Here is a 24,798-nt window from a genome sequence, read left to right on the forward strand (position 1 = left end):
ATTTTCCTTTGATTTCACTTTATTTTGTGTTTGTGTGCCATTAATATTCTCTCTCCTGTTGTCATATTTCTCCAAGACTGCAGACTTCTATATATGATGTGTCATGTAATGCTTAACATGTAACGAACAGCTACACTTTTCGTCTAACTACTAAAAACGAATGTATTCCTGTTTCATGGTTATGGCTGCATTTTGTACGAACATGCAACATAGAGTTAATTGTACTTTTCTTTTCTCAATCAAGGGCCAAACAGTCCAAAATACAACGGTAATTTCCCATTTTACATACTCTCTTCTGGTATAATACAAGAGAAAGCACTTCAAAGTCTTACATGCCAGGGTGCTTACCTGAGGCCACTGATTGATATCTAGGTTCTTTTGTTACTGTTAAGCAAAGAAAATGAAAGCAGTTTATTCTCCACTGTTTGAGTGCACAGCTCATTGAGGTTTGTAATGAGAAACCACTTCTTTTCCTACAGCAAATCAGAAAACTGCGAAGAGAGCTGGACGCTTCTCAGGAGAAAGTGGCAACCCTGACCTCTCAGCTGGCGGCCAACGTGAGTTAGATGCTAAAACAAAGAAAGGCATCAAAATACATCTCGTCTAGTGTTTTAAATTTAGTACACATAATAATGCCTGTGCTGCAGTAAAATTAAGAGGAATTCCAAGGTCCTAGAAGATTTAATAATCTTTATTTTGAAATAAAAGATTTTACAATATAATTAATATCATATAATTATTATTATTTTATCATATTAAAATGATATAAGAAAAACTTTTAAACTGCACAGGAGTGGCTTCTAAAATATAAACTGTTAACAGTCAGCATGTTTGGGAATTTGCATTAAAAGCATCTCAAAATCCCAGATTCTGAGGTATTCTGTGATATTCTCAGGAGAAGATTTAGTTTGTGTCCCTGCATTGTCAATCTAGGGCACATTGTTTCACAGTGTCACATTAGATTTCTGTGTGAAGGCACTGCAGGAAGAGAGCAGAGTTTGGACCGGGCTGAACTCTATTCACTTTCCTGTCCCAGGAGTGATGAGGGCAGGTGTGATGAAGGGCTTTGCTCTCTGACAGTTTAGTGAGAAGTGTGACAGGGCATGAGACAGTTCCTGTCTCTTCACTCGACCTCCTCTGTGATTTGTGTTTGACAGGATTCGTGTATGGGAGAACGCCTGCGAACTAAATCTATTCAAGTCGTACAATACTTGAGTGGATTGAAATGTCTGCTCTCCAGCTGGATATTTTTGAACTTCTCAGTGTCAGAACAACTTTTGAAAGTTGGTGTTCAGTTTTCAGGGATGAAAGAGAGCATCTTTGTATCTGTTGAATTCTGATGCCCCACAGCAACACAGAAACTATATGATATGAAGATTAAATTGTACTTCCTGAAATATTTCCTGATATCTGGACCCAAAAATTATTTGGACAATTACGACAAATGTCTGAATCCTATTACATTAGTTATCAAAGCAGTATCGCAGTGTCAAACCAAGTGCCATTTATTTTAAAATTAGCACAAGCATTTAAGAAAAAAAAACATTTGACACCAGTCTAAACTTACAATTACAATCAGAAAGTGTATAATTTCATTTAAGTGTAGGTTAAGTTTCCAAATTAGGGTATGAACCCTCAAAGTTTCTCTTGTTCTTCCATTCAAAACTTCCTGCCCACCCATTGGTTAATCCTTCAGTATCATGTGCATTTGTATTAGAGAGTCTGTGTAGTTTTGTATTAGGGTGTGAGAGAGCTTAAAGATGGCTGTGACTAACAGGGGTACTGCTTTAGCTAGTTCACTGTTTTGGCCACAACTGAACCGTTATCCGCGTAAAGAAAGGTCAAAGAGACAAGACCGTTTTGCTCAGATATTGTCATTACAGCAGCAAAACATCTGGATTTCATCACAACCACACCAGGTAAGGTGATAACACAAGATATGTGGTTTCTTTATGTTGCTTAAACAGCTAATATGTGGCTTTCATTTGTATGCATATCATAGTTTAAAATCATTTTAATGTCAAAATGTCCACCTTGAGGTTTTAATAGGTGAGAGTTTGCTTGGTGGGATTCATGTGTCAGGCTCCTTTGTGTAAGATTTGTGGAAATGCTGCCTGTTTCAGGTGTGCTTGACTGGGCTGAGGGACTCAGTGTGGACAGATTGTTGAAGGAATTTAAATGGATGGACAAACAGGTCAGGGCAGGGCATGTCGTAAAAGTGTGTTTATAGAGGCACTCTCCCATTAGAGTCACTCAAGCATTTGGCATTGTGCCTCTCAGTATTCGCTTGGCTTCACTTCCTGGCAGGCATTTTAAATAGTATATACCAAGAACCTTTTGAATACACCTCTTTTATAAAACCCAGTGATATTTAACTTAAAATATTAGAATTTAAAATGTTTTTATTTTATTTATAACTATAAGGACTACAGCTATCAGCTTAGGTCCTCGAACGGGTTGTTGGTCAGTTACAACAAATGATGTCCACAAATAATCTATTAGAACAGTTTCAGTCTGGATTTAGATCAGGACACAGCACTGAGACCACTCTTGTCTGGGTCACGAATGACTTTCTCACTTCTACTGACACGGGTGCTTGTAGCATTTTAGTTTTGTTAGACATTAGTGCTGCTTTTGACACAGTATGCCATACCATCCTTCTTGAAAGGATGTGTGGGTGGCTAGGCATCTCTGGTGATGTGTTTGAGTGGTTAAAATCTTATTTCACTGATCGTTTCCAGTATATATGTTTGGTGAAAAATAAATCCAAACCAACTTTAATTCATCAGGGTGTCCCTCAGGGGTCTGTGTTAGGGCCCATGCATTCTATCTTCTTATCTATTACCAGTGTGGATGCAAGACAACTTTCTCAATTAGTCAAAAACTGAAATGCTGCTTGGTGGTTTGCCAACGGCTCTGCATAAATGGAATAATTTCAATTTGTTAACTGATTGCCGTTCAGTATCTAAAAAATATTTTTTTTTTATGTTCACATTCAATGCCCATATCAAAATTGTCTCGAAAACTGCTTTTTTACAACTCAGAGATATTACCAGACTTAGACCTTCTCTTTCCTTGCCTGATGCAGAAAGGCTTAATCATGCCTTTATTATGTCTAGGCTTGATTATTGTAATGCACTTTATTCTGGTCTCCCTGATAAATCTATTAAGAAACTGCAATATTTAGAATTCAGCCACCCAGCTCCTGACTCATACAACTTTTTGCCAGGATGTTTCCCCTGTACTTTATAAATTACATTGGCTTCCCATACAGGCACGCATCAATTTTAACCTTGTCACTCCTTATACACCAACCCTTTCTCTGCTCTCCTCTGGTTCTTGTACTGTTCAGCAGCCTCTGAGCATTCTCTGTTTCAGCTCCACGGTTATGAAATGCTCTACCTTTGGTGATAAGAAATTCCCCAAAACTGGACTGTTCTGAGAACTCTCTAAGGACTAAATCTGTGCGTTTTTAATTTAATTTAATTTTATTGTTTGTATTCTTTCTTTTTTTTTATTACTGTTTATTATTATTACTCTGTCATAGCACTTTGAGTTTTAGAAAAGCATTATAAAATATATATATATATATATATAATTATTATTATTATTATTATTATTTCTAGGTTTATGCCAGCTCTGACTATTGAATGTATTGTTTGTTTTTTGTTCTGTCCCTTAGTTTTTTAAAAACACTATGGGCCCTATTTTAACGATCTGAAACGCAAGTGTCAAAGCGCAAAGCGCAAGTAACTTTGTGGGCGGGTCTTGGCGCTGTTGCTATTTTCCCGGCGGGATAAATTACTCTTGCGCCGGGCGCAAATCTAAAAGGGGTTGGTCTGAAGTAGCTTCATTATTCATAGGTGTGGTTTGGGCGTAACGTGAAATAAACCAATCAGAGCGACATCTCACATTCCCTTTAAGAGCAGACGCACTTTTTCCTTGGCGTATTGCTATTATAACGGCGGATTTGCTAGGCGCGCGCCAGGAGCGGTTCACAGCCGAGGAGACCAACGCTCTCGTCACGGCCGTAAAAGAGAGAGAAGTGACATTGGGGATGGAGAAACACACCCAAATTAGCTTCGGTTAAACAGGCATATAATAATGTGGGTAAATGTGTAAGCTAGATGTATGCTTTTATAATAAATTATTATATTTATAATAAATTGTCTATCTATCTATCTATCTATCTATCTATCTATCTATCTATCTATCTATCTATCTATCTATCTATCTATCGTTTGTAATAATATGATTTGCAAAAATGAAAACTGCATGCTTCTGTGTAGATTAGAGAATCACAGTGTATGAGCGTTGTGCACTCTATACATTATGGTCAAGCATGCGCCCTTAAAATAGCATAATGAACAACGCGCAACGCGCCACTGACTTTAGACTAGGTTTTTTCTGGCCAGTGGCGCAATTGTTTTATGGAACAGTAAAATAGCACCAGGGAACGTTTGCGCCGGAACACGCCTCCTTTTGTGCGCTGAACCGCCCAGGGAGCGCAAGTTCATTCCCTAATTTAGCGACGTGCTTCTGTGGAGGGAAAAGCGCGCTTTGCGCGGGTGCAAAATAGGAATGAAACATGCGTCGGTGTACAAAGTCAATTGCGCTGGGTGCAAGATAGGGCCCTATGAGTCTAAGGTCAGATGTTAAACTGGGTCATTTATATGGCCAAAATATATTTTGGATGTATTAAATTATTTTGGATGTACTTACGTTCGTTACTATCGTAACTTCGTTGTGTGAATATATATATTCATTCACAGACTTCAGAAGTCTTTTCAGTGTAGCTGAGGTCAGGAGAGACGGCTCTTCCACCAAAGCGCTGGGCCTTATGTTCAGACAAGCCTTAGACATTGTGTTTCCTTTGAACTCCTTCTCAGGAGCTTAAACCTGAAACATGCTTCAAAGCCCTTGGTGACTGTTGAGGAGTTCACAGCACTGTTTAGCTTGCCTGTGCAGGATAGATCAGAGTTTCCCAGGAGGAATCCTCCAGAGGCTCAGACTGGGTGGATACAAGAAAGTTGTTGATAGTTTTTCCAGCTCAGATGCCCAGAGTGTGCTGTAAGTTTTTATGCACAGAAGGATAAACTTAATAGATCTGAAAATCTATACTGTGGGTCTCACCGTGTACTTACATTTGTTTTACACCCACTGCATTAACATTATTGGCTTCATCGGTTTGTGTTGCCGAAAGCAAAGCAGGTTTTGTGTTGTATGAAAAACAAGCAAGGACGCATTAAATTGATCAAAAATGACAGTAAAGACGTTTGTGATGTCACAAAAGATTTCTATTTCAAATAAATTCTGTTCTTTTGAACCTTTTATTCATCAAAGAATACAAAAAAAATGTATGACGTTTACCCAAAAATATCAAGCAGCACAACAGTTTTCAACATTGATAATAATAAGAAGAAAATTTTCTTGAGCATCAAATAAGCATATTAGAATGATTTCTGAAGGATCATGTAACACTGAAGACTGGAGTAATGATGCTGAAAATTCAGCTTTGCATCACAAGAATAAATATAATACAATAGAAAACTGTCATTTAAAAATATATAATATATATCAATATTACTATTTTTACCATATTTGATCAAATAAATGCAGCCTTGGTGAATATAAAATAATATATTTTTTAAATACTTATTGACCCCCAAACTTTTGAACGTTAGCATACATGCTATTAGCATAACTATTATTTATCCATGTACCAGATGTTCAGCGACTGAGCTTTGATAGCCTCGAACCCAGAGAAGTTTAATTTTTCGATTCTTTCTCAATTTCCCTGTGGATTTGGTAAAGTATCTTATTAGAACCCTGTGTTGAAATCTGCGTGTGTGTGTGTGTGTGTGTGTGTGTTTGTGTTTCGACAGGCACACCTGGTGGCTGCGTTTGAGAAGAGTCTGACGAACATGACCTGTCGCTTGCAGAGTCTAACAATGACAGCGGAGCAAAAGGTAGGAAAGGACATACACACACACAAATGTGAACAATAACTTAAATATTTGAATGTTCTCTGTGTTTGTTGAGACTTAATAGCACATATTCTACCAGATATTTGTACCGTTTTAGGGGGGGACTGAGTAGTCTAAGCAGTTCCACCCATCAATAAAACCATCCAGTCATCATGTACATGTAACCTTCTGGTTAAAATGTGAAACTGCTTCCTTAATTTGCACAAAGCACCATCATCGACTTAATGAGTTCCTGCCTCTGTTAATCCCTCTTGAATAAACCATCAGAGATTACAGAGGGACGTCTTTGTTAAGATGGGACAATTTCAATTAAAGCTGAAACCCTATCGTAAGCACTAGAATCTTGAGCTCTGGATCGACAGAGAGACCGTATTGTGATGGAATACGGGGCTGGAACACATGCTCGGTTCCTCGGATCAGCGGGGCGCTTATCTCCACATGTGCTTTTGTGGCAGGAAACATCTGATAGAGGAATAAGACAGCTGGTGGTACGAGAGGGAGTTTGTGCTTTGCCTACAAAAGAGTTTGTGTAGGGTCAAAAACCGAAAGTGCCATGTGGCTCACTTCCTTTCTAGCGATTCATATGTAATGCTGATTTGATATTTTAATTAGCAATGCTTGCTAGCATCACAATTATTTTTGTGCATATTTAGGGTTTGGGATTTAAGCAAACCTCTGAACATAAGTGTTCAACTTTGTTGCGCAACTCTTGTCTGCATCATTTGAGCAACAGACATTAATCATAATCATGTGGCTTGTTGGGGAGAGGTGTGCTTTTACTTTTCTAAGCGATATGGGGAAATCAGTTGTGTTTATATTCAATGTAACTGTGTGTGTTGTAGGAGTCAGAGCTGGCGGAGTTGAGAGAGACCATTGAAGCATTGAAAACTCAGAACACAGATGCTCAGACGGCCATTCAAGTGGCCCTCAACGGCCCTGATCATGTTCATAAAGGTGCTGCTTGTGTAGCTACTTCAAAATCTTTCTGTTTCGCAATTATTAAAGGAATATTTCAGGTTCAAGTTAAGGTGCAGTCACATTTACCATTATAATCCATTCATTTTAGTAAGAATCCTTGCAATCCTTGCATAGAGCGTGCAAAAGATTCCCCCACGCTGATTTCGCAATGATATCAAGTTGGTCACATAGCAAATTCGATGTGTTGACTAACAAAACACTACTTGGTTTGAAAGTGACTTCTATGTGAGCTGTGCATCATACCTTACACTATTGATGATAACCAATGAATCTTTTTTTGCCCACCATATTTCACCGCAATTTTTGCTAATGTGACAGCACCTTTTAAACTCAATTGACAGTACTTGTGGTATAATCAATTACTTTTTTTAACCATGATTTAAGTATGAAAAAACAACAACACTTAATAACATTTTCTGTATAAAGGTATGTCATTTTACTTCATTCCCATGACGTCGTAAGACCTAAAGCCCTAAAACAACCATAAAATAACAATTTAAACAACTAAATAATAAATAATACACAGACTGTTACAGTTTTAACAGAAGAATAAATGTAAGTGTAAATTTAAGTTAAAATTAAAATTGGCCCTATTCACTTCCATTGTAAGTTCCACTGTAACTCACGAATGTTTGTTATGTGATGATGACTGTTTGTGTGTGTGTGTGGCAGACCTGAGGATCCGTCGACAGCACTCGTCAGAAAGTATGTCCAGTATTAACAGTGCAGCCAGCCATTCCAGTATGGGTAGCGCTAAAGACGCAGACGACAAGAAGAAAAAGAAGAAAAGCTGGGTGAGTCATTGCACAAGGCTTCAGCATCACAGGCTTGTCCGCTTGTAGAATGATGACTACAACTGTGAAAAAAAAAAATATATATATATATATGAAATATATGAATCACTGCATTAGATGACAAAATATTAAAAAAAGAGCTAATAGAGCCGAGAACAGTTTGTAATCTTGCCGTACCGAACCAAGCTCAAGTGGAAATATAACCGTAACCGTTCCTTACCGTTCTTAGAACTGCAATCTTGCATAAATGGCTGCATAAAATGGCTTTATCTTACATCTTACAGTTTTATGTTTAGTATATTACAAATTCATTATATTTTACATTTGTATTTGGCTGACGCTTTTATTTAAAGCGATAATGTAATGAACATTTTCAATGTACATATTTACATTTTATTAGTTCTTGCTTTCCCTGGGAATTCTTAGCATCTAGATATTAATGCCTTTTCCATATTTAGCAACTGTGAAACCTTGACTAACATTGTAAGAGGAAAGAAAGGTGTCTTTATCATATTCTATTATGCTTTTTTCAAATTCTTCTATGATAAAGTGATTTTTAGTTAGTCATCATTCTAGTAGTGGCATCCTCTCTAACTCGGTTCCTACTTTGGGAACATCAAGAACACGTAGCACAAACATTTCTGTCATTTCACCCCTTTCCGGCTGTCTCGCCCTCTTTCACACCCTCTCTCACACTTTCTCTGTCTTTCACTTCCTCACCACACCACCAGGGAAAGGATAGAGGACACAAGGTGACTATAACACCCCCTCAAAACTCTCCTGCATGCCCGTATGGAGGATCCGACATGCTCGTCCCATTTTTTCCCCTCAGTGGCCCTTCAAACCCCTAAACTTCCTCACTCTTCAGTTCTTGCCCTTTAAAAAACATATCTTCTTTAAAGAATGCACTAATTAAGAACATCTCGCTCAGGTTGCAGACATTACCGGTGATATATTTATGTTATTAAGATGCAGTTTTGCATGTTTTACTCCTAGTCAGCTGTTCTAGTTCACTCGCAGCAATTTTACAGATTTATTATCTCCTAACGCTTGTGGGCTGTTGTTTATTCTCATTTAGGGTGTACATTAAGTCAAGAGCACTTGAGGTAAACAGCTGTTTGAGAAATAACATTGGCATTGTGTGCAGCAGTTATGGCAACTTTTCCTCGAGCTGCCCTGGACTCTTGTAATGAGAGCAGAGCTCAAACCGAGCTCATAAATACCAATCACCTCTTTATTTATGCGCCTATTAATTATTCATCAGCACAATTTGAGGCAGTGTGGTCTCTGGATTCAGACAGTCTGGAAACGCTGCTCAAAGATGAAAGACAGTGAGAAAGCAAACTAAAAAGAAAACGAGTGAGATGAGGGTTGCAAAATAATACATTCACAGCAGGGCTCAACAATAATGATACATTGTAAGAGAGAGTTGCGGGGGACAGTTTTATTTTGCCTTCTATTAAATATAATTTAATACACATAGAAAATGAAAATGCTTAAGGAAAATTATAATTTTTTTCTAATTAGAAGAGAAGAAAGAAGTTGATATACATATAGACCTATATATTGACCTATATATTATAGCTTTTAATGAAATATTTTAATACATCATTTATATATAATACATATTTGTGTGTATATGTACAAAAAAAAATGTATGTTTAAAATCGCATAAAAATACATATAAAATATGCATAAGTAATATGCTTGTTGTGAGTCCAGTAGCTGAACAAGTGCAAACAGTAGCAGGTCAGAAAAAAATGTCCTTATTGTTGAGTGCACTGATGTCAAAGGAAGTTGAGGAAATAGAGTTCCAGTCAAATGCTGTTATGTGGAATTAACTAGTTCCATGCTGACAGACACAGCCTCCATTCGGATCTAATCAGATGAACAATGAATAAATGATGCTGCTGTTCCTGAACATTCTGGTCCAGCAGTGAACGTTTCAGTCAATAGTAACAGTGAGTGTGTTCTATCCATAGGTGGCTGATTCCATCCCTGCCCAGGTTAGTGTTTTCACGTCCCACATCACTGCGGCCATTTGCCTCTGATAACCTCAAACAACCCCCCTCCCCCCCTTCTCCCCCCACCAACTGCCCCCCCTCCAAATCCTAGGTGTTTCCATAGAAATATGTGCATGCCACCAGCTTCCCCCAGTCCCACTGACTGCCCCAGTACTTTATGTTTCTGCTGCTTTATTAGTTCTGCACAGTGAATTGCACAAGAAGGCTGGTATTTACCCTCTCAAAATGTTACATTAACCTTATTTTTAACCTTTATCATAAGCTGACTGAAAATAACCATGTGATGTTTACCAGACTATTTGAATGTCTTACCTAATGATCTTTTAAGCATTATATAATGCAATCATATTTGTTGAATGAATGTTTCAGGCTACGTTCAGAAAATGTGGCATGCATTTGGTTAGCACAGGAGACAATTTGTGGGGGTTTTTCTTACAGTTGCGGAGCTCCTTTAAGCAGGCCTTCAGCAAGAAAAAGACCAACAAGACCCAATCATCTCACGATGAGTTTGAAGAGATGACTGACTCATCCCTTCCTTCTTCACCCAAACTACAACACACCAACAGACAGACCAGCACCATCCAACCACTGCTCTCATCACCGTCCACCACAGAGTGAGTACAGATACAGATACAGTACATGCATATACACCTCTATGAAATACAGTAGATGCTTAAACATGCACATATTTGTTATGTTTTAATGTCATTTGTTTCTATTTCAGTTACACTCTTGCATATAATGGGCCATAACACATTCAACACATTTATCACCAGTAACTTCCACTTGTGTTTCAGTGATTTTATTGCTTGTTTTGTTGATTTTTTTCTTTCTTTATTTTTTTTGCTCTCTTTTTTTGGGATAATCTTACTCATCCTTTCCCTTAATCATATCTGTATTATGTCCTTGTTCCTCAATTTCATGTGTCTTCAGAAAGTGTTTTTGTGATAGCAAGTCCTCCCCCATTTGGATGCCAAAGAAAAAGTCAAACGGTCATGTGGTCTACAAGCACAGATCTCGGTAACGGGCACAGTGTGGCATGCTGGGAAGGATTGGGAGTGTGCAGTGACTAAAATCATTACAAAAGATCCCTTCCCCCTATATTTCAGTTGCAAAACATTTCATTTTAGAAAAATATAAAAAAAATATATTTGAATTTAATTTGTAATGGGAGATGTACTCAAAAAATAGAAATTTTATTAAGGAGATTTTTGTAAAAACAAAACAAATAAAATAAAATAAAATAAACAAAGATTTCAATATATGCTAACAAAAAAAAGTCAAACTTGTCTATAATCGTTTAGAATCAAATTATAGTTTACCTGAGTTATTTATTAAATTATTACTTACTATATGTTGCTTTAACTTCAATAATTTGCCTGTGCTTAAAGGCCCTTTCACACCAAGGATGATAAACTATAATGATAATGATGATGATAATGATAACTTAAGTTTTAATAATCGTTCTAATTCTAAGAGAACACAGAATTTTACACCACAACTATAACGATAACAACATAGAGGAACGATATTGTTGGAATCACTTTCATAACGATTTTTTACAGCTTATGAATGATAAAAACAATGACAGCTAATCAGAATCCATCCTGCTTTAAAGAGCTTGAGCATTTAAAGCAGCAGATTACTTAACTGCAGTGAGCTTGTCATAAACAGAAAGATATTTTGCAGTGGTCTGGACGCTAGTGAAGTTATCATTATAGTTATCGTTCTTGGTTTGAACAAGCCTTAATAATGGACATGACGGATTCCCACTTCCTGTTTGTGTTGATAATGAGTGTGATCTCTAATGCCGCATTCCATTCAGCTCGAAATGTTGGAATTTCCTACTTAGAATTTTTCTAAGTCTGACTTCTTACCATGCATAAATTCACAACTCGAGTTTCACCAAGGTGTGGAGAAGTATGTCAGGCTAACATGGCGGTAACCAGGGAGCTTTACACAGTTAATGATGAACACTTGTGAACAATAGAATATCTCACGTCCAACTTTGAATGGAATGCAGCAAACGCCCCTCACAAATATAAAACACAAAGCCCAGTGTGTGAATTTGTGTGCATCAAAGTGTTTGTGCATATAAATATTCTGACCACATCTAATTCTCCAGGAGTTTGTTGTGCATTAAACCCGCCTGTGTTTTGTAGCTCTCTGTGATGTGTAACAGTGTTGTGACCCACCTCCTCCCTGTACGGTGTGTGTTTGTGCAGACTGTGTGAATGTACAGAGGCCGAGGCCGAGATTATCCTACAGCTGAAGAACGAACTGAGAGAGAAGGAGCTGAAGCTGACTGATATCAGACTGGAGGCGTTAAGCTCCGCCCACCACCTTGACCAGATACGAGAAGCCATGAATCGCATGCAGGTACACACACACACACATACGCACACGTATGCATGCTGACTCACTCTGGGCCCTGCAACATTATATCACTGTCTTATGAATTCTAATCCAGTGTCTTAGTGCAATTCAGTGATCTATGTATTATATTAAAATATTAGAGTATTATATTAAAATGTCATTTATTCTTGTGATGGCAAAGCTGAATGTTTAGCAGCAATTACTCCAGTCTTCAGTGTCACATGATCCTTCAGTAATTATCCTAATATGCTGTTTGGTGCTCAAGAAACCTTTTTTATAACTATCAGTGTTGAAAACAGTTGTGCTGTGTACCCTAAACTTTTGAACAATATTGTATAAATAAAATATATATATATTTATATATTATATCAAAGTACTCTATTAGGTCCCACACAGAACACTCATGGCAGAAGTTTAAAGAATCCCACAAAGTTGATTTGTTTAAGGAACTCCTTACCAGCAAACACTTATGCTGCATAAAACATTTGGACTGAATCATTTAAAGTCTGAAACAAGGTGATTGAATGACTAAGATCAAAGTAAGTGTTGATAAAAGGGCCAAATTGCTCTAATTCCAAGATAAAACAACTAGACTGTGTTGTTCATACTCTTGAAGTATCTGTCTGAGCTTTTCCTTACAGCACTGGTTTGCTGAGCATGGCACACAAGTCTAATCTAAAGATTAACGAAATCTTTAAACTAACTTCTAAGTCATTAAAAGCCTTAGAAACAGTTTAGAAACTTAGACAACAAAGAGCAAGTCCTAATCTTCTTAGTATGTCACAAAAGCGTATTTCAGTTTTGAAGTGTGTGGGAAAGTTCCTTTTTTTTTCTAGTCACATAATAGTATGTGTTGACTGCATACTGTATATATGTCCAGTTAGAGAAATGTAGTTTTATTGTAGCTATCATTGTAGTTTTGAAATGACCTGTTTTTTATGTGCAGAATGAGATTGAGCTGCTGAAGGCGGAGAATGACAGACTCAAGTCCAGTGGCAACACCACACCTGCGGCCACACCTGCTAAAACAGCCCGTCCACCTTCAGAAACCTCCAGCACGTCCTCCTCGTCTTCACGCCAATCTCTGGGGCTGTCGCTGAACAACCTCAACATCACAGACACCATTATGTCAGGTCAGGCTATGCTTCATAATTTAAACGTGGAGTTATTTGGGTCTAACAATGTTTATTTCCAGTATGCACCATCAAAATGACGCTTTAGCCATTGTTACCTTGTTTTGGGGATTGTGAAAAGTATTTGGATTTTCTTCAGATGTTAATCTGTTATAAAAGTAGCTTTGTGTTTGATTGCTGTTCTCAACTCAGTCCAATATAACAACATATACTGTAGTGTACATATACTACTCAGGTTAGTTTTTATAGCTCATTAACTGAAAAGGAAATCCTACAATATTGTTCCTCTGTTTTGTTATCGTTATAGTTGTGGTGTGGACTATTGTCTTAGAGTTTGAGAGAGTTTGAGAACAGTCATTTTGAACTGCAATTTCTTAAGACAATACAACCAAATCACAACACAACCTGTCAAAGACATCCAAACCTTTCTGGAATCCTGGTATTGATTATTTTTATGGCTCAATGTTTTGATGATACATGGATAGACTGTGTTAAATTGATGTTTCCTTGTGAGACTTGATGCTATTTGGGATATGAGGTCACAATTAAAACCGTTGCAAGCAAACTTGATACATATAATCATCTCGCCAACAGTGTCCGGAAATGTATTTTTCAGTCGGATGATTTCGTTTTCCACCAGTGTGCTCAGCTCATGGATTGCAGTGTAGATTTGCATATGTCTGTGTTATTGATGATTCTGGTGTGGCGTTAATGAAAACTCTGGCATGGGAAAGACTATTTCACAGCTGTGCGGGAAGAGAAAGAACGCAGCGAAGAGTGAAATGGCCTCTTTTCTGTAAGGGAGGATTTGAACAGTGTGCCTGTGGCCACGTTTTGGGGTGGGATGGCATGGACTTGCTTGCTCTCCGGCTAATTAAAAGTAGCGACTTCCTTCTCTCTCAGGACTTTGGGCTGCTTAATTGATGGAGAGATGTGTGGAGGAGCACTAGAGCGTGGGTGGACGTGTGGTGGAAGGAACGTTATCACTCCTCTGCAGAACCTTGTGCAGGATGAATACAAAGCGCCCCCCTTCTGCCCATTCACCAAGTTCCGCGTACAAGGCCCATCAAAGCCGCACTCCTCCACTAACAGCCCTCTTCCTTTATTTAAATCCCTGTTAAAACCAAACAGCTCAGCCCCGCAGACAACAAAGCTTAAAGCGGTCGGCGTTTAACTACAGTCAAAACTACACTTTAGTGTCTCCGCTTGCCGAATTTGTCAGCGCTGAAAAGGTTCTTCTCCCCCAGATTCAATGACTCATTTGGCAATAAGTCTTTTGAGTTGTTCAGGCTTTGATATTTTTGTCATGCGATGAGTTTGAAGTTCGTGTTTGTGTGCACAGATATTCTGCTGGATGACGGCTATGAGGGCAACCTACGCAAAGAGGGCAGGAGCGTCCGTATAGTGGTCATGATCAAGAGCGACTTCAACAAGACCAAGGTATAGAGTGATTTTAACTATCCTGTTTTAATTTCAGAAGCTGTTTTGAAATGAAACTACTAATAAACAATACCCTTACGAGCATCATTTCATATCCTCTCGTCATCTAAGGCTATGCAGAAGAAGGTGTATCTGATTGGCTCCATTGGCGTCAGTGGAAAGACCAAGTGGGACGTGTTGGATGGTGTAATACGACGCTTGTTTAAGGTGCCAGTTTAGCCTTTTGCAAATATATTTCAGTTCCAATATTTCAAATCTAACAGATTCATTTTCTTGCATTAAGGAGTATGTGTTCCGTGTGGACCCGTTGACCAGTCTGGGCTTGAATTCGGATAGTATTGTGTGCTACAGGATGGGGGATGTGGTCCGATCTCATTCTTCTGAGGTGCCTGAACTGTTGCCCTGTGGATATCTGGTGGGCGACAACAACGTCATCACAGTCACCCTCAAAGGTGAGGAACCTCAAAAGATTCTTGTAGGGTCTTCAAAAGAGGTCAGATTTGAAGTCAAATGTCTTTCTGTTTATGTACTGTAGGTGTGAAGGAGGGTAGTATTGATGACTTGGTGTTTGATACATTGATCCCTAAACCCATCATTCAACGCTATTTGAACCTGCTGATGGAGCACCGTAGAATAATTTTGTCCGGTCCGAGTGGAACTGGCAAATCTTACCTAGCCACTAAACTGGCTTACTTCATCATCTCCAAGACTGGTCGAGAGGTAACCGACACTAATTTGGCGAGCTTCAACGTGGACCAGAAATCCAGCAAGGTATGTATTTCCATTCTGGGAGGCATTAATTTAGTGCCTATTATGCCCTATACAAAGTCTTGATTTTGTTTTGGGGGTATACTAGAATAGGTTTTCATGCTTGATTGTTCAAAAAACTAATTATTTTTTACATATTTTACATTACTGCAGCTCCTCTCTTCCCAGTGTGACTCAAATGCCCGTTTAGTTCCTGTTTCAAGAAGCCCCTCCTTCTGTAATATAAAATATGCTCTGATTGGTCAGCTGGCCCAGCATGTTGTGATTGGCGAACCGCTTAGAGCGTGTTCCGGAAATGTCATGCCCCTGACCATAATGGTAAAATGGTAATTGCTTTTAGGTTCATTTAGGTTCACAAGATCGGGAAGAAGTGCGATGTAGTGAAAAATTGCTAAAATAATTGTTTTATAAAAGGCTTTCCAAAGATTCTCCCCATTTGCTATTGGTAGAAGCCAACATATAATCCCACACCATTCGTCAATAGTTGCCAGTATGCTCAAAATAAAAAAGCAATGTTTCGAAAGCGCCACAGACTTACACATTTTGGCGAAATCAACCCGAGAATGACTTACTTATTGTTACCTTTTAAAGTAATGACAAAGTTTTCAGATATGTAATACATTTGTGCTTTGTGTTTGCTCAAACCAGGATTTTCGGCAGTACCTCTCTAGCCTGGCCGAGCAGTGCAACACAGAGGAGTGTGAGATCGAGCTCCCCACCGTAGTTATTCTGGATAACCTCCATCATATTGGCTCCCTCAGTGACATCTTCAATGGATTCCTCAACTGCAAATACCACAAATGGTGATGATTCCTATTATTACCCCCAAACTTTTAAAATATATTTAAAAAATGTTTTGAAAAAATGCTGTTCCTTTTAACTTTTTGTTCAACAAAGAATCTGATTTCAACTGTTGTCAGCATTGATAATATGAAGAAATGTTTTTTGAGTACCAAATCAGCCTTTTAGAATGATTTTTGAAGGATCACAATATTTCACAATATTACTGTAAATACTGTTTCCTATATGTATTTTAGCTGTATTGACCCATCAGCATTTCTTACTGGAACTGTTTATTTTATACCACAGTTTGACACCCATTATAGTGGATTTTCCTTGAGTATCTGAAACTGAGCTGATGAATTGCATCTAATTATGTGCATCTGTCCCTTCCACAGCCCGTATGTCATAGGAACTATGAACCAGGGTGTGTCCTCATCTCCAAACTTGGAGTTGCATCACAACTTCAGGTACTGTGTTCAATGTCAATGTAGCAGATGGTTTTGAACAAGACACACAGCACACATCACACTGATGATTGTTATTCTAGCTTTTCTCCACATGGGGGCCATAAGTGATCATATTTTACATTTGTCACTTGCACACATACACACACATAGAGTACACAAATCTTTCCAGTCATGTTCTCAGTGTAATATCCGACCATCAACCCCTCAGGTGGGTGCTGTGTGCCAACCACACTGAGCCGGTGAAGGGCTTCCTGGGCCGATTCCTGAAAAGAAAATTGATTGAAACTGAGATTGATAAGAACATGCGCAGCAACGACCTCATCAAAATCATCGACTGGATCCCCAAAACCTGGCAACACCTCAATTCCTTCTTAGAGGCTCACAGCTCTTCAGACGTCACTATCGGTAATAAACACAACACACAAGCCAATTAACATATTTGATTTGGTTGTTTGCCCAGAGATGTTAATTCATGTTGCTTCCAGGTCCTCGGCTGTTCCTGTCCTGTCCAATGGATGCGGATGGCTCACGTGTGTGGTTTACTGACCTGTGGAACTATTCTCTAGTGCCATATCTACTGGAAGCAGTACGAGAAGGACTGCAGGTACACATTTAACCACACACACTCATGTATTATGGGTATTTCTTACAATTTATACCTAAAACCATTTTTTTGTTTATCACTCCAGCTGTATGGTAAGAGGGCGGCATGGGAGGACCCTTCCAAATGGGTGATTGACACCTACCCTTGGAGCTCGGCCTCCCTGCAGCATGAAGGCCAGTCTCTGCTGCAGCTGCGTCCCGAGGACGTGGGCTATGATGGCTACACTTCCTCTAAAGACGGAGCCACCTCCAAACAAGTATCTCAGAGTGACACAGAGGGAGACCCACTGGTAAAGATAGCTTCATAAATCACAGTTCATTTAGATATGCACTACCGTTCAAAAGTTTGGGGTCGGATTAAACATACAGTAATATTACTGTTCTAACTTAATTTAATACCTCATTCATGTGATGGCAAAGCTACATTTTCAGCAGCCATCCCCCCCCCCCCCCCCCCCGCCCCCCCCCCCCCCGCCCCCCCCAGAATTCTTTGATAATAGAAACAGCATTTATTTGAAATGTAAATCTTTTGACAGGTTATAAATTACTTTACTGTCACTTTTGATCAATTTAACCTGTCCTTGCTGAATAAAAGTTTTTTTTTTTTAAACATACTCCAAACTTTTGAATGGTATTTTATACTGTAAGTTATAAGATAATAAGAACTACAGTACTAAATCACTAGTCATGCAAAATAACTAGCTCTTTTTCTAGACTAGGAACTGCCCAAGAGCAGCAAGGTGAAACATGGGCAATATTTGAGTAGGGGGAAATGAATGCCGATTTGTCAGGTTACCATTTATATGTGTATTTGTAAGGATAGCTGACATGTATCCATATGTATACACATTCAAAAAGGAGAACTGAAAAATTCTGCATAGAAATTATAAAGTTTACAGTGCTATCTAGATCAAATGCTCACATATATTTCCAAAATGTCCATGAATAATAAAGACTAGGTAAACATAAACAAGCAGTGGCTCAGACAACCTGTCTGGTAGTGAAAAGTGTGTGTGTGGGGGGGTTCAGATGTAACCTAAGTTGTGGGGACAAAGATGGCAATATCCAAAATCCTTGTCCTTGTGGGGAAATCTTTTTTGGTCCCCATGAGGAAACAAGCTTATAAATCATACAGAATGTAAAAATGCAGAAAGTTTTGTGTGATAGGTAGGGTTAGTGTAAGGGGACAGAATATACAGTTTGTACAGTATAAAAAAACATTACGTCTATGAAGAGTCCCCACAAAGATAGTAAACCAGACGTGTGTGACAAAAAGAGAGAGAATTAAAACAAAACAGCCCTCTCCCACCCTCCTGTGGACATAACTGTAATTTAAGAGTCTGAATGAGCAATACGAAATAAACGTCCTCTAGGTGGCAGCACTTAGTACATGCAATGTGACCTACTGTGTTCATGAATCAGGACACATGGGCAGAACAAAAGTCTTTGTAAATAATACATAAAACCATTTGTATGTACCTTCTTGCATTCAGTTCAGCTGAGAATGGCTTTAGGAACACTTATACACAGAAATTTGGCCCAATCTCAAAAAGCCATTTTACACATATTTATTAGTGCTAATTTCATTGTCATAATATTATAATAATGACTGTGGTTCCCTGAGGTCAAAAGTTAAACAAATGCACAATTATTGCACTGTCTCATCTTGCTGTCTCCTCTCATTTCTTTATTTTTTTTTCTGAGAACAGACGTTCAGAGATTATAAGGTGACAGAACTGCTGTTGTATGTTTAAATATCAGTGATTAGTTTGATCTAGTTCATAGTGTTTATAGATTTAAGGGTTTTAATGTTGTAGTGTTTCTCTCTATTGTGTCTATGTGAATGATGAGGTACAAACGTTTCCTTCTATCTGTGTTTGTTCCAATATCTGTCTGTTCAACTAGTGTTACAGTGGTCATTGATGTCAAATGAGTGTTGTGTAAACACCATTGGTTTCGTGCTTCGTGGCTGTGTTTTTGAACATCACTAGTGTGGTTGTGTGAGTTCATTACAACTGTAGTAGTGTGTTTGTTTGTTTGTTCAGTACAGACCAGTGTTGGGGAATGTTACATTTCAAAGTAACATGGTAAACTATTGCATGTGCCCTAATCAAAAGGACTCAGTGTTACTTTTGTGTGGAAAGGTGCCGTCATATTTACCATTGTTCGGGGAATTTTCGCGAGCGAAATCCAGTCGCAAACATTTCCCTCACAGATTTCGCAACCCATTTCAAGTTGATCAGGCAAATTCGCCACGATGACTAACAGAACGCTGCTTGGTTTGAAAGTGACTTCTGTTTGAGCTGAGCTTCATTTATCGCTATACTATTGGCAATAAACAATGGAGCTTTTTGTCTACGAAATTTTGCGAATGTGACACACCTTAACGTCTTGTGATACTGTTAGTCACTGCCTGACAACGTTTCTTTCAGAACAGTAAAACTATTCTTGGCTATTTTTTTTAACATTGTTTAATTACATTGTTTACAACGATCTAGTGATCTAGAACATGAATACATTAAAATTGTATTTGTCAGTAAATAAATACGGAAGTATACTTGGATAATGGTGGGGAAAAAAACAAATTACGAACTTGTTACTCTTGAAAAGTAACTTCATTACATCAATTTGTTACTTGTAACATGTAACCCTGGCACTGACTGTTACACAGCGATATTGAGTAACATCTTCCGCATCGCAAACATATGCGCTTGTCCTTCTCTGTCCATTAGATGAACATGCTGATGAGGCTACAGGAAGCTGCGAACTACTCCAGTGCCCAGAGCTGTGACAGCGACAGCGCCAGTCACCACGACGACCTGCTGGACTCCTCATTGGAGTCTGCCCTCTAAGCCCCGCCCCATTCGAAGAGGAAGTCTTCTGATTGGTTTAAATAGGGCCCACAGGACTTGTGCTAATGAGACAGGCTTATGAAACGCCCGACGCCTCCGGTGGAGTGTCCAGTATGCAGCGAATGAAAAGGTGCTGGTGGCACACACGACACTGGGGAAAAGTGTGTGTGCTTACTTAATTATTAAAAAACAACAACTGGAATTTGAATTTGTTGGAGGTGATTCGTAAGTTAAACATGTTTACAGAGGCAAGTGTTTAGTTGAAATTCACTGAGGTTTAAAAACCTAAAGGGCAACATTCTGAATTCTGACCTCAGTCAACAAACTGGTGCTGCTGTGGTGCCAGAACCAACATGTGGTTTACACTCATCTCGCCGGCACCATTCATGAAACGCCTCTAGCCAACAAGCACAAAACGTGCAACGTGTCATTACCGCTACTGTGAAATCATTCGCTAAAGTCCACCACTCGTTTCACTGCCAAGCGTATAGTGACCTGCAGCACTCCTGCACCACAGACCTCTTTCGTTCGAGTCCACGGCCGTGTGCGTAGTTGTTTTCTCCTCGCCGCAGGTACGAGGCAACTGCTTGTAGGAGAGTGTACCAGCTTTGTGAAAATGACCAGAAAATGGTGCTTTCTCGCTGCCTTAAATGTGCTGAGCTCTGAAGACATTTAAATGTGGTGCCGCTGTCCTTTTTCGCAGAAACGATGGCTTAGGACAGAACCGATCAACCATTTTCCTAAAAATGCCACGTCCACATATTTTATTTTTGTTACAATTAGTGTTTTAGTGCAAAACATGCCATTATAAAACGGTCCAAATGTATAAAAGTAAAAAAGATCTTTATGTAATCCCAGTTGAGCTGGGATCACTTGAATCGAGAGCACAAATCCGACGCGTCGCTTCGCTAGCATGCTGTTTTTTTCTTTGCTATATGTGTGTACGTGCACGCCGGAAACGTTTTTTCGCTCCCGTGCGCCAGTGTTCGTGTAGTCGAGGTTCATTCATCCTTTACTTTGGTTTGCTATGTGGGTTTTGCACAGTTGAAAAGGTGATTGTAAATACATCCAAGTCTTGCACAGCCTCTTAAAGATGCACTCTGCCCGCTCGGTATTGCGTTTCTGCTCTTCTTGTCTAGCATTACGCTCTCGTGATTTACTGAGAAAAAGAAAAAAAAAGCAAACCAGCAACCTGTCCAAACCTTATATGTCTTGTAATAACTGGTTATTATACAGAACTCTAAACTGTACAGTGAGAGGTGAAGTGTTTTTCAATTTCAGAAAACTTTAGTGTCAGTTTACTGTTCAAGGGCGCAAAATCATCCAAAGCGATTCCCTGTTTTATCTTTGCAATGCATCAATCATTTCTAACTCGCATCACACTGTTACAGTTCCTGTCTTGCAGCTTTCAGATAAACTGGCCCCTTTGGACGTACAGTAAGCCACGCTTAAAGACCCCATGAATGTTTTCTGACAACCAAAAGTTATTGCAGAATCTGACTGCCGAAAAGAGCATTTGATTGGACAGAAATGTTTATACGCCCTTAAATGCAGGATAAGCCATTAATATTTATAGTCCATTATGATTGCAATATGTTTAAAAGAGAAATACTGTAAATTCTAAATGTGTATATCTGCATAAAGTTTGTTTTCTTTAAGGAGTACAAGAGCATATAAATGACCTCAAAACGCTTCATTTTGAATTCAGTGGACTTTTAAAAATGCGTGAATGTCATTGCACTAGATAACAAAATCACACAACGTGCATATATTTTGGAAATAACGGTTATTTTAAGGTGTCCTTGTTACAGTGTAATAATACAATTAAGAACTGAGTAATATGAATTGACAACATGTACTTACTATAGGGTTAGGGTTTGGTTTAGGGCTTGTTGCTTGTAATTATGCATAATTTACTGTTATTACTATAGTAAGCACATGTGACGTGTTACAAGGACATTATAAAATAAAGTGTTGCCCAAAAACATCAGTATACGTTCCAGTTGGCGAACTACACCTGTGGTTACTCTGCTAGGACTTCTGTGTGACTCCACTAAAAAAAGATTAGCGTGGAACATGTATGTAAAAAAAAAAAAATCAATGCAAAAAATGGCTTAAAGTTAGTTGAAGATCTAGCATAATTTCTTATGAAGATGCAAGTCTAATACAATGGCATTCATACATAAAAGTGTGACTAAAGTATCTGAATAAATCCCTCACGACTTCCCAGAAATGTTACTGTGAAAGACTTTTCACTTTCCAGAGTTTGCACATGTTTACAGTAACTGAATCTGTTAGCTTGATGTACATGGTCAGGAGGTACAAGGTGTTTCATACGAGGTGCTATAGGTGAACCATTGAAAAGCTTTACGTCTTATTTGATCAGGCCTTTACCACATCCAGCTTCACCTTCCGACTCAAACTAAGTAACTCATTCTCACTGCCAGGCTTTAACCTTTGATTCTTTCCAATCTACCTTTTTGTTGATTCAGGAAACGGCTTTTTTTTTTTTTATTCCTCAGCACTACAGTGGTGCTACGACATGTATGTAACCTCCAAACTCTGTGACTCTGTGCCTGATGCTTTGCTTGTCAACCATTGTTCAGTGTAAAAGTACTCAACAGAAACATTTATAAGAAGTGCAGTAAAGGTTTCAAACTGCCTAATGCTCCCTAACCTCAAACACAAATAGTGATTGTCCATGGTACATCGGAAATATTCTTTTAATTTTCTTCGTGTTATGGCAAACACATCTCTCGGTGAGCGCATAACATTGAACTACTTTGAAAATGTTTCTTTTCAGGTGGAACATTTGTTGGTAGATGTTTTATATTTTGTACATTTGTAAGTAACATATCATGTAAATAGAAAGAGACCACAAATTTAATTCATCTGGGGGATTTTGTAGTCTTTGTAAAGCCCTAATAAATGGTATTTGGTGTCACCTGACCATTGAGTGTCGATTCATTATTTATACATTTATCAAATAAATTATTTTATAATTATGTTTTGTCTTATATGTATAAGTCATATATTTTGTCTGTTGCAAAGTACAATTTGAAATTCAGTTCAGTTTGATCAATAAATGATTGACTCATGAACCTCGTTGTGCCCTCTTGTGGTTTTGGAAGCAATAGCAGTCCACAGTACTTTTCAATACATCTTTATACTTGTGATCAAGTCTCAGGTGTCAGATTTGTAATAACTCTACTGCATGCATTAAGTAAGCAATATTTACCTGATTTACCTTTTCTTGCATAAAAAACAAATACACTGTTAGTTAGGGGTTTGTTTCTTTTGGCAGCAAAACTGGGCTACAATGGTTTTAATTTGAAATACATTTTTTAAATATACAGTATATAGGCTACAAAATTTTGCTTCTAGCTGAATACTAAAAAAATACTAAATAAATTATATTACATTTTATACTACTTGTTAAAAGCTTAAATCTGATTGGTTGACAATGCCATATGCTCAGTTTTTTTTTTTTTTTTCATTTATTATCACATGGCAATAAAGTAGTTCCCGTTCTGCATTATCATGTATAATATACATGATATATATATATATATATATATACTATATATATATATAATATACTTCGCCAAATTATTTTGAGTTATTTTAAAATGCCTGCTATAAAATTAATTAAAGATTTCACCGCAAAAACACACATCTACCACAAGCTGAAGGGTGATGTGTACAGAATTATATTAAAAAGGCCTTTTTCTATCAATCAGACAACAGAAGACAAGTAGGAGATTGTGTGCAACAGGTTTTTCAGCAAAGTTTCATGTTGGTGTTAATGAATTTAGAGGCCTTAGAAATTCATGTATCAAATATGATATACACTGAACAAAATTATAAACGCGACACTTTTATTTTTTGCCCCCATTTTTCATGAGCTGAACTCAAAGATCTAAGACTTTTTCTATGTACACATAAGGCCTATTTCTCTCAAATATTGTTCACAAATCTGTCTAAATCTGTGTTAGTGAGCACTTCTCCTTTGCCGAGATAATCCATCCACCTCACAGGTGTGGCATATCTAGATGCTGATTAGACAGCAGGATTATTGCACAGGTGTGCCTTAGGCTGGCCACAATAAAAGGCCACTCTAAAATGTGCAGTTTTATCACACAGCACAATGCCACAGATGTCGCAAGTTTTGAGGGAGCGTGCAATTGGCTTGCTGACCGCAGAAATGTCCACCAGAGCTGTTGCCCGTGAATTGAATGTTCATTTCTCTACCATAAGCCGTCAAAGGCGTTTCAGAGAATTTGGCAGTACATCCAACCGGCCACACAACCGCAGGCCACGTGTAACCACACCAGCCCAGGACCCTCCACATCCAGCATCTTCACCTCCAAGATCGTCTGAGACCAGCCACCCGGACAGCTGCTGCAACAATCGGTTTGCATAAACAAAGAATTTCTGCACAAACTGTCAGAAACCGTCTCAGGGAAGCTCATCTGCATGCTCGTCGTCCTCATCGGGGTTTCGACCTGCCTGCAGTTTGTCATCGTAACCGACTTGAGTGGGCAAATGCTCACATTCGATGGCGTCTGGCACTTTGGAGAGGTGTTCTCTCTT

At 38.5% G+C, this 24,798-nt stretch overlaps 1 protein-coding gene across 4 annotated transcripts in view; it reads left to right on the top strand.

Annotated features, from left to right (window-relative positions):
* nav3 (neuron navigator 3) overlaps window positions 1–23,154 on the top strand; it is a 148,821-nt gene extending 125,667 nt beyond the window's left edge. For 2 of the 4 annotated variants that reach the window (XM_084406905.1, XM_084406906.1), the window contains 19 exons: window positions 245–268; window positions 480–557; window positions 5,886–5,969; window positions 6,830–6,941; window positions 7,638–7,759; window positions 9,742–9,765; window positions 10,222–10,397; window positions 12,009–12,162; window positions 13,106–13,292; window positions 14,635–14,732; window positions 14,844–14,939; window positions 15,016–15,184; window positions 15,268–15,503; window positions 16,149–16,303; window positions 16,679–16,750; window positions 16,959–17,155; window positions 17,236–17,354; window positions 17,440–17,643; window positions 20,086–23,154. In XM_084406905.1, coding sequence (XP_084263031.1) covers window positions 245–268; window positions 480–557; window positions 5,886–5,969; window positions 6,830–6,941; window positions 7,638–7,759; window positions 9,742–9,765; window positions 10,222–10,397; window positions 12,009–12,162; window positions 13,106–13,292; window positions 14,635–14,732; window positions 14,844–14,939; window positions 15,016–15,184; window positions 15,268–15,503; window positions 16,149–16,303; window positions 16,679–16,750; window positions 16,959–17,155; window positions 17,236–17,354; window positions 17,440–17,643; window positions 20,086–20,205 — 2,427 coding nt within the window. In that variant the 3' untranslated portion in view covers window positions 20,206–23,154. Of the gene's footprint in view, window positions 1–244; window positions 269–479; window positions 558–5,885; window positions 5,970–6,829; window positions 6,942–7,637; window positions 7,760–9,741; window positions 9,766–10,221; window positions 10,398–10,716; window positions 10,804–12,008; window positions 12,163–13,105; window positions 13,293–14,634; window positions 14,733–14,843; window positions 14,940–15,015; window positions 15,185–15,267; window positions 15,504–16,148; window positions 16,304–16,678; window positions 16,751–16,958; window positions 17,156–17,235; window positions 17,355–17,439; window positions 17,644–20,085 lie in introns of all 4 variants that reach the window. The other 2 variants (XM_084406904.1, XM_084406907.1) reach the window with 2 other exon arrangements.
* Window positions 23,155–24,798: the final 1,644 nt, after the last annotated feature.

The sequence above is a fragment of the Rutilus rutilus genome, assembly GCF_951802725.1.
Source record: "Rutilus rutilus genome assembly, chromosome: 4".
Lineage (NCBI taxonomy): Eukaryota > Metazoa > Chordata > Actinopteri > Cypriniformes > Leuciscidae > Rutilus > Rutilus rutilus.